The 10,000-nt window shown below is 49.5% G+C and overlaps 2 protein-coding genes across 3 annotated transcripts in view; both read right to left on the bottom strand.

Annotated features, from left to right (window-relative positions):
- Positions 1-1,598, bottom strand: part of ttc19 (tetratricopeptide repeat domain 19) — a gene marked incomplete at its 3' end in the record, with an annotated part of 11,827 nt that extends 10,229 nt beyond the window's left edge. Inside the window, exon 1 of the mRNA XM_078245321.1 lies at positions 1,257-1,598. Coding sequence (XP_078101447.1) covers positions 1,257-1,363 — 107 coding nt within the window. The remainder of the gene's footprint in view (positions 1-1,256) is intronic.
- A 2,259-nt stretch (positions 1,599-3,857) lies between these two features.
- LOC144514122 (uncharacterized) overlaps positions 3,858-10,000 on the bottom strand; it is a 16,032-nt gene continuing 9,889 nt past the window's right edge. The window contains exons 7-9 of one of the 2 annotated variants that reach the window (XM_078245320.1): positions 9,697-9,913; positions 5,452-5,681; positions 3,858-5,041 (exon numbers count right to left, since the gene is read on the bottom strand). In XM_078245320.1, the coding sequence (XP_078101446.1) occupies positions 5,023-5,041; positions 5,452-5,681; positions 9,697-9,913 (466 nt within the window). In that variant the 3' untranslated portion in view covers positions 3,858-5,022. Of the gene's footprint in view, positions 5,042-5,398; positions 5,682-9,696; positions 9,914-10,000 lie in introns of those variants that run through there. The other variant, XM_078245319.1, reaches the window with a different exon arrangement.

The following is a 10,000-nucleotide window of genomic DNA, read 5'->3' as shown; positions in this document are numbered from 1 at the left end:
TGTGTGTGTCTCTGTGTGTGTGTGTGTGTGTGTGTCTCTGTGTGTGTCTCTGTGTGTGTGTGTCTCGTGTGTGTCTGTGTGTGTGGGTCTCTGTGTGTGTGTGTGTGTGTGTCTCTCTGTGTGTCTCTGTGTGTGTGTGTCTCTGTGTGTGTCTCTGTGTGTGTGTGTGTGTGTGTGTGTGTGTCTCTGTGTGTGTGTGTGTGTGTGTGTGTGTGTCTCTGTGTGTGTGTGTGTGTGTGTGTGTGTGTGTGTGTGTGTGTGTGTGTGTGTGTGTGTGTGTGTGTGTGTGTGTGTGTGTGTGTGTGTGTGTGTGTGTGTGTGTGTTCACTGCTGGGGGGGTTAGGTAGTGATCATTTTTCGGGACTCCCTCAGGTCATGGTATTCCCAATCATCAAACGTACTGTGAGTTGTGGTGGATTTGTGAGGACTATGGTTACCTGCTCCTCAGATCTCTGCAGGGTAAATCCAGACAGCTAGCTAGACTATCTGTCTGTCTGACTGTCTGTCCCTCTGACTGACTGTCTGTCCCTCTGACTGTCTGTCTGTCCCTCTGACTGTCTGTCTGTCCCTCTGACTAAAACTACTGTTGAACGTCCACATGTTCCACCAAAACCAGTTCCTTCCTGAGACTATGTAGCAGAGGCACCGTGGCTCCGTCTGGAGCTTAGCCCCGCCCACCATGATTGTGATTGGTTTAAAGAGATGCCAATCAACCAGAGCAGGCTGTCCTCCCATCCAGGAGGCTGTGTGGACTAGTCAGACCCTCCTCCACAGAGCTGTGGAGGAGGGTCTGACTACAAGAGACTATTTAAAATAGAGGATAAAACAGGGGATGATTTAGGACAGAGGCTCTCTCTCTGTCTGTCTGTACATCTGTCTGTCTGTCTGTACGTCTGTCTGTCTGTCAGTACGTCTGTCTGTCTGTCAGTACGTCTGTCTGTCTGTCTCTCTCTCTCTCTCGTCTGTCTCTCTCTACCTGTCTGTTTGTCTGTCTCTCTCTCTCTCTCTCTGTACGTCTCTCTGTCGGTCTGTCTCTACCTGTCCGTCCGTCTGTCTGTACCTGTCTGTCTGTATGTCTCTACCTGTCTGTCTCACTCTCTCTACCTGTCTGTCTCTGTTTACCTGTGTCTGAAATAAACTGACCTTCCAACTAAGATCCGTTTCTCGCTCTTTCTCTCTACCTGTCTGTATGTCTCTACCTGTCTGTCTGTCTGTCTCTCTCTCTCTACCTGTCTGTCTCTGTGAACCACACCAACCTTGCAGCAGCAGCAGCAGCAGCAGGTATGTGTCTCAGGTGTCCTTGTGTCCCTCTGAATCCTCTCAGAGTCTGAGTGACAGCGCTGCGAACGCAGCAGGCCGCCATCTTAACTGTTTACACGGAGACCGGAAGTCCCGAGCGGTGACTCCGCGCCTTCACAATAAAAGCACCGGAGGCAAAGAACATATTTAATGCTCAGTTAACGTTTGGAAGAATTTAGAGCAACATTTAGGGATTGAAGTCCCAGCACGCGGTTAAGTAAATACATATATTATATATAATAAAATGTCTTTGAATCTTTGAATATATTTTCTCACTACAGGATTCACTGAAACAATGTAGTAAAAGTACAGCAGTATTCTCAGCTTCATGTAGTAAAAGGCCAGCAGTATTCTCAGCTTTATGTAGTAAAAGGCCAGCAGTATTCTCAGCTTCATGCAGTAAAAGTACAGCAGTATTCTCAGCTTCATGTAGTAAAAGGCCAGCAGTATTCTCAGCTTCATGTAGTAAAAGTACAGCAGTATTCTCAGCTTCATGCAGTAAAAGTACAGCAGTATTCTCAGCTTTATGTAGTAAAAGTACAGCAGTATTCTCAGCTTCATGCAGTAAAAGTACAGCAGTATTCTCAGCTTCATGCAGTAAAAGTACAGCAGTATTCTCAGCTTCATGTAGTAAAAGTACAGCAGTATTCTCAGCTTTATGTAGTAAAAGGCCAGCAGTATTCTCAGCTTCATGCAGTAAAAGTACAGCAGTATTCTCAGCTTCATGTAGTAAAAGGCCAGCAGTATTCTCAGCTTCATGCAGTAAAAGTACAGCAGTATTCTCAGCTTCATGTAGTAAAAGGCCAGCAGTATTCTCAGCTTCATGCAGTAAAAGTACAGCAGTATTCTCAGCTTCATGTAGTAAAAGGCCAGCAGTATTCTCAGCTTTATGTAGTAAAAGGCCAGCAGTATTCTCAGCTTCATGCAGTAAAAGTACAGCAGTATTCTCAGCTTCATGCAGTAAAAGGCCAGCAGTATTCTCAGCTTCATGCAGTAAAAGGCCAGCAGTATTCTCAGCTTCATGCAGTAAAAGGCCAGCAGTATTCTCAGCTTCATGTAGTAAAAGGCCAGCAGTATTCTCAGCTTCATGCAGTAAAAGGCCAGCAGTATTCTCAGCTTCATGTAGTAAAAGGCCAGCAGTATTCTCAGCTTCATGTAGTAAAAGGCCAGCAGTATTCTCAGCTTCATGCAGTAAAAGGCCAGCAGTATTCTCAGCTTCATGTAGTAAAAGGCCAGCAGTATTCTCAGCTTCATGTAGTAAAAGGCCAGCAGTATTCTCAGCTTTATGTAGTAAAAGGCCAGCAGTATTCTCAGCTTCATGTAGTAAAAGGCCAGCAGTATTCACAGCTTTATGTAGTAAAAGGCCAGCAGTATTCTCAGCTTTATGTAGTAAAAGGCCAGCAGTATTCACAGCTTTATGTAGTAAAAGGCCAGCAGTATTCTCAGCTTTATGTAGTAAAAGGCCAGCAGTATTCACAGCTTCATATAGTAAAAGGCCAGCAGTATTCTCAGCTTCATGCAGTAAAAGTACAAACAGTGATCCACATTTCAGAGACCAAAGTACTCCAAGTACTCCATTCATCCAGACAATAATCCACCACGACAGTAGTCGGTAGTTTCAGCTTTAATGGAAAGAGAGCTCAGCATGAATCTTAAAACCAGATGTGAAGGAGTGAATGTAGAAATGTCCTCACTACCATGGTTACAAACTGAAATTGGTCCTCACAGATAGAAATAAACACACACACACACACACACACACACACACACTCTTAATGTCACATCTTTCTCTTTGATATAAAATACATCATTTTATTTTCTATATGGACAAACAAAGGTTGGTTGACTGAAAAAATGAACGTGAGTAAAACATGAGTATCTGTAGTATCTGTAGTATCTGTAGTATCTGTAGTATCTGTAGCAGCTTTCTTCTCCTCAGGAAAAACTCCAAGTTAGTTAGAAGCAGCTTAAAACACAGACAGCTTGTATCTCCAGCCCACAGAGTCTGAATCTCTTCAGGGAAAAGGTGGTTTCTCCAGGGGTAAGAAAGAGAAAAAGCTGGTTAAAAAACCAAAAACACACAGACTCATCTCATCTCTCTCTCTCTCCTCTCATGATCTCTCCTCTCATCTCATCTCTCTCTCCTCTTCTCCTCTCATCTCCTCCTCTCATCATCTTCTCCTCTATCATCTCTCCTCTCCTCTATCATCTCCTCTCCTCTCATGATCTCTCATCTTCTCATCTCTCTCTCCTCTCATCTCCTCTCATCTCCTCCTCTCATCATCTTCTCCTCTATCATCTCTCCTCTCCTCTATCATCTCCTCTCATCTCCTCCTCTCATCATCTCCTCTCCTCTCATCTTCTCCTCTATCATCTCTCCTCTCCTCTCATCATCTCCTCCTCTCATCTTCTCCTCTATCATCTCTCCTCTCCTCTCATCATCTCCTCTCATCATCTCCTCTCATCTTCTCCTCTCATCTCCTCCTCTCATCTTCTCCTCTATCATCTCTCCTCTCCTCATCTCCTCTCATCTCCTCCTCTCATCTTCTCCTCTATCATCTCTCATCTCCCTGAATGAATGTCCAGGTGACTGGATTACTGTGATTCTGAAGAAAAGTTCAAAACAAGTTCTGCTGTTTCTTTTTTCTCTGTGAAAAAGTGGGAATATGGGAAAAACATTCCCCTCTTTTCTCAAAATAATCAATCAACAGTTTTCACTCTGCGGGGCCAGTGGTGTGTTCACTGCGTGGGGCCAGTGGTGTGTTCACTGCGTGGGGCCAGTGGTGTGTTCACTGCGTGGGGCCAGTGGTGCGTTCACTGCGTGGGGCCAGTGGTGTGTTCACTGCGTGGGGCCAGTGGTGTGTTCACTGCGTGGGGCCAGTGGTGCGTTCACTGCGTGGGGCCACTGGTGTGTTCACTGCGTGGGGCCAGTGGTGCGTTCACTGCGTGGGGCCAGTGATGCGTTCACTGCGTGGGGCCAGTGGTGCGTTCACTGCGTGGGGCCAGTGGTGTGTTCACTGTGTAAGCCACTGGTGTGTTCACTGCATGGGGCCAGTGGTGTGTTCACTGTGTGGGGCCAGTGGTGTGTTCACTGCGTGGGGCCAGTGGTGTGTTCACTGTGCGGGCCACTGGTGTGTTCACTGCATGGGGCCAGTGGTGCGTTCACTGCATGGGGCCAGTGGTGCGTTCACTGCGTGGGGCCACTGGTGTGTTCACTGCGTGGGGCCAGTGGTGCGTTCACTGCGTGGGGCCAGTGGTGTGTTCACTGTGTAAGGGCCACTGGTGTGTTCACTGCATGGGGCCAGTGGTGTGTTCACTGTGTAGGCCAGTGGTGTGTTCACTGTGTAGGCCAGTGATGCGTTCACTGCGTGGGGCCAGTGGTGCGTTCACTGCGTGGGGCCACTGGTGCGTTCACTGCATGGGGCCACTGGTGTGTTCACTGCGTGGGGACCAGTGGTGTGTTCACTGCGTGGAGACCAGTGGTGTGTTCACTGCGTGGGGACCAGTGGGACCAGTGGTGCGTTCACTGCGTGGGGCCAGTGGTGCGTTCACTGCGTGGGGCCACTGGTGCGTTCACTGCGTGGGGCCAGTGGTGTGTTCACTGTGCTGGGCCAGTGGTGCGTTCACTGCGTGGGGCCAGTGGTGCGTTCACTGCGTGGGGACCAGTGGTGCGTTCACTGCGTGGGGCCAGTGGTGTGTTCACTGCGTGGGCCGGTGGTGTGTTCACTGTGCGGGCCGGTGGTGTGTTCACTGTGCCGGGCCAGTGGTGTGTTCACTGTGCCGGGCCAGTGGTGTGTTCACTGTGCCGGGCCAGTGGTGTGTTGGGGCCAGTGGTGCGTTCACTGTGCTGGGCCAGTGGTGCGTTCACTGCGTGGGGCCAGTGGTGCGTTCACTGCGGGGGCCAGTGGTGTGTTCACTGCGTGGGGACCAGTGGTGTGTTCACTGCGTGGGGACCAGTGGGGCCAGTGATGCGTTCACTGCGTGGGGCCAGTGGTGCGTTCACTGCATGGGGCCAGTGGTGTGTTCACTGCGTGGGGCCAGTGGGACCAGTGGTGTGTTCACTGCGCCGGGCCAGTGGTGTGTTCACTGTGCCGGGCCAGTGGTGTGTTCACTGTGCCGGGCCAGTGGTGTGTTCACTGTGCGGGCCGGTGGGTCAGGAACCTCTTGAGGTGCAGCCGCAGCACTCCCCGGGTTTTGAACGTCTTTCCACAGCCACAGGCGTGCGGGCGCTCGCCGCTGTGGTCCAGCTGGTGCACGCGCAGCAGCGAGCTGGTGAAGAAGAACTGGCCGCAGGTGAAGCAGTAGTGAGGTTTCTCTCCCGTGTGTTTGGACCGCTGGTGACTCAGCAGAGAGCCGGACGTGGTGAAGCTCCGCCCACATTCCTGGGGAACATATATACACACACACACAGCTGTTAATACAGACAATACACACACACACACACACACACACACACACACACACACACAGCTGTTAATACAGACAATACACACACACACACACACACACACACACACACCTGTTAATACAGACAATATATATACACACACACACACACACACACACACACACAGCTGTTAATACAGACAATATATATACACACACACACACACACACACATGTTAATACAGACAATATACACACACACACACACACACACACACACACACACACACACACACAAGTGTTAATACAGACTATATACACACACACAGCTGTTGATACAGACTATATACACACACACACACACACACACACACACACACACACAAGTGTTAATACAGACTATATACACACACACAGCTGTTGATACAGACTATATACACACACACAGCTGTTGATACAGACTATATACACACACAGCTGTTGATACAGACTATATACACACACAGCTGTTGATACAGACTATATACACACACAGCTGTTGATACAGACTATATACACACACAGCTGTTGATACAGACTATATACACACACAGCTGTTGATACAGACTATATACACACACACAGCTGTTGATACAGACTATATACACACACAGCTGTTGATACAGACTATATACACACACAGCTGTTGATACAGACTATATACACACACAGCTGTTGATACAGACTATATACACACACAGCTGTTGATACAGACTATATACACACACAGCTGTTGATACAGACTATACACACACACACAGCTGTTGATACAGACTATACACACACACACAGCTGTTGATACAGACTATACACACACACAGCTGTTGATACAGACTATATACACACACACAGCTGTTGATACAGACTATATACACACACAGCTGTTGATACAGACTATATACACACACACAGCTGTTGATACAGACTATATACACACACACAGCTGTTGATACAGACTATATACACACACACAGCTGTTGATACAGACTATATACACACACACAGCTGTTGATACAGACTATATACACACACACAGCTGTTGATACAGACTATATACACACACACAGCTGTTGATACAGACTATACACACACACACGGCTGTTGATACAGACTATATACACACACACAGCTGTTGATACAGACTATATACACACACACAGCTGTTGATACAGACTATATACACACACAGCTGTTGATACAGACTATATACACACACACAGCTGTTGATACAGACTATATACACACACAGCTGTTGATACAGACTATATACACACACAGCTGTTGATACAGACTATATACACACACACAGCTGTTGATACAGACTATATACACACACACAGCTGTTGATACAGACTATATACACACACACACACACACACAGCTGTTGATACAGAGACTCCTGGGGACAGACACATCAATATCTTAGGAATGGTTAAGCTAGGGCTGCACCACGTCAGCTATGGCGAAAAACGATATCACTTAATAATAAATAAACGGGTTTCCAGATCTGCTGCACAACTTTTGGACAGACATAACGTTAGCTTAGGCTACGTTCAGACTGCAGGCTAAAGTGACCCAAATCTGATTTTTTTGGGGGTCAAGTGACCAGCTCACACACTCCAATCAGATGTAGACCACTTCCATATGTGGTCCTGAATCAGACCCAGGTCTGATGTTTTTCAATGCGGCCACAGTGTGAACAACGAAGGAGTCTACATGGACATATGTCACAGTTATGCTCCAGTGGGCGTCAGCCCGAGACACAGACAGTAACATTAAAAAGACCAGTGATGGAGCAGGTCAGTGGAGGGAGAGGGAGCCGTTACACCTCATTAGTGTTACAGCTGCCATTACTCAAACATTTACAAATAAAAGCCAAAATGCTGACTTCCTCCATGACCTCCCTAACTTTAGGTCAGCAGCGTGCTGCGTCTGATGTCATTGGTGACAAGACTCAGTGTCTCTCTGCTGAGTCCTCACGTCTGTTTCCACTTCTGTCTTCATTAAAACTCTGTTTTTGGGGTCGGCAGCTTCTAAAAACTCAAGTTCTGGTTCTTGACCCTGTTGGTCGTAAATATCAGCACTCAGCAGCTCTTAGACATGTTTGTTGTTGGAGGAAACCTTCACACAGTACAAGTCAACGGGGAGAGGTCTTCAATGCCCTCTGTCTCTATATACCCAAGTAGTCTGGCTTGGTTTGAATCCCCAAAAGGAGGGTTGAACCCTGACAGATGGTGTGAAGAGGTGTCAGAGTGGAAGGGCCCTATTAACGGTCTGAGGCCCCGGCGTGAGGCGCCTGGTGCAGGTGTGTTCAGGGCGTGTCCTAATCCACTTTTGCTAGTTTGACGGCGGAAAAAAGGATGCAGCTGAATGCACCTGAACACACCTCCCTGTAAGACCAGAATGTACCTGAACACACCTCCCTGTAAGACCAGCACGCCCAGAATGCACCTGAACACACCTCCCTGTAAGACCAGCACGCCCAGAATGCACCTGAACACACCTCCCTGTAAGACCAGCACGCCCAGAATGCACCTGAACACACCTCCCTGTAAGACCAGCACGCCCAGAATGCACCTGAACACACCTCCCTGTAAGACCAGCACGCCCAGAATGCACCTGAACACACCTCCCTGTAAGACCAGCACGCCCAGAATGCACCTGAACACACCTCCCCGTAAGACCAGCACGCCCAGAATGCACCTGAACACACCTCCCGTAAGACCAGCACGCCCAGAATGCACCTGAACACACCTCCTCGTAAGACCAGCACGCCCAGAATGCACCTGAACACACCTCCCCGTAAAACCAGCACGCCCAGAATGCACCTGAACACACCTCCCGTAAAACCAGCACGCCCAGAATGCACCTGAACACACCTCCCCGTAAGACCAGCACGCCCAGAAATGCACCTGAACACACCTCCCGTAAGACCAGCACGCCCAGAATGTACCTGAACACACCTCCCCGTAAGACCAGCACGCCCAGAATGAACCTGAACACACCTCCCTCGTAAGACCAGCACGCCCAGAATGAACCTGAACACACCTCCCGTAAGACCAGCACGCCCAGAATGCACCTGAACACACCTCCCGTAAGACCAGCACGCCCAGAATGCACCTGAACACACCTCCCTCGTAAGACCAGCACGCCCAGAATGCACCTGAACACACCTCCCTGTAAGACCAGCACGCCCAGAATGCACCTGAACACACCTCCCCTGTAAGACCAGCACGCCCAGAATGCACCTGAACACACCTCCCTGTAAGACCAGCACGCCCAGAATGCACCTGAACACACCTCCCGTAAGACCAGCACGCCCAGAATGCACCTGAACACACCTCCCTGTAAGACCAGCACGCCCAGAATGCACCTGAACACACCTCCCTGTAAGACCAGCACGCCCAGGATGCACCTGAACACACCTCCCTGTAAGACCAGCACGCCCAGAATGCACCTGAAAACACCTCCCCGTAAGACCAGCACGCCCAGAATGCACCTGAACACACCTCCCTGTAAAACCAGCACGCCCAGAATGCACCTGAACACACCTCCCCGTAAGACCAGCACGCCCAGAATGCACCTGAACACACCTCCCTGTAAGACCAGCACGCCCAGAATGTACCTGAACACACCTCCCTGTAAGACCAGCACGCCCAGAATGCACCTGAACACACCTCCCTGTAAGACCAGCACGCCCAGAATGCACCTGAACACACCTCCCTGTAAGACCAGCACGCCCAGAATGCACCTGAACACACCTCCCCGTAAGACCAGCACGCCCAGAATGCACCTGAACACACCTCCCTGTAAGACCAGCACGCCCAGAATGTACCTGAACACACCTCCCTGTAAGACCAGCATGGGCCACAGATGGGTGCTGGATGGTCTTAAACTAGCAGACTCTGGTGTTGGGCGTTAAGCTGTGCTGTGCTGGGTGCAGGATAGGACCCAGTGTGTATTTGTTCCCACCTGGCAGGTGAAGGGGCGCTCCCCTGTGTGGATCCTCTCGTGGGCCCTCCAGGAGTTGTGGTAGGAGAAGGACTTGTCGCAGTACGAGCACTGGTACAGCTTCTCCTTGGTGTGGCTCAGCCGGTGCATCTTCAGGTAGTGAGCGATGGTGAAACTCTTCCCGCAGTCGCCACAGCTGAACGGCTTCTCGCCCACGTGGAACAGCGTGATGTGGGACCTCCGGGGGGGGGGGGGAAGGCTCACAATATAAGTCACCAGATATACACACACACACACACACACACACACACACACACACACACAC

This window comes from Sander vitreus, unplaced genomic scaffold (assembly GCF_031162955.1).
Source record: "Sander vitreus isolate 19-12246 unplaced genomic scaffold, sanVit1 ctg457_0, whole genome shotgun sequence".
In the NCBI taxonomy this organism is placed as follows: Eukaryota; Metazoa; Chordata; class Actinopteri; order Perciformes; family Percidae; genus Sander; species Sander vitreus.
This window is presented reverse-complemented; position numbering and strand designations above follow the sequence as displayed.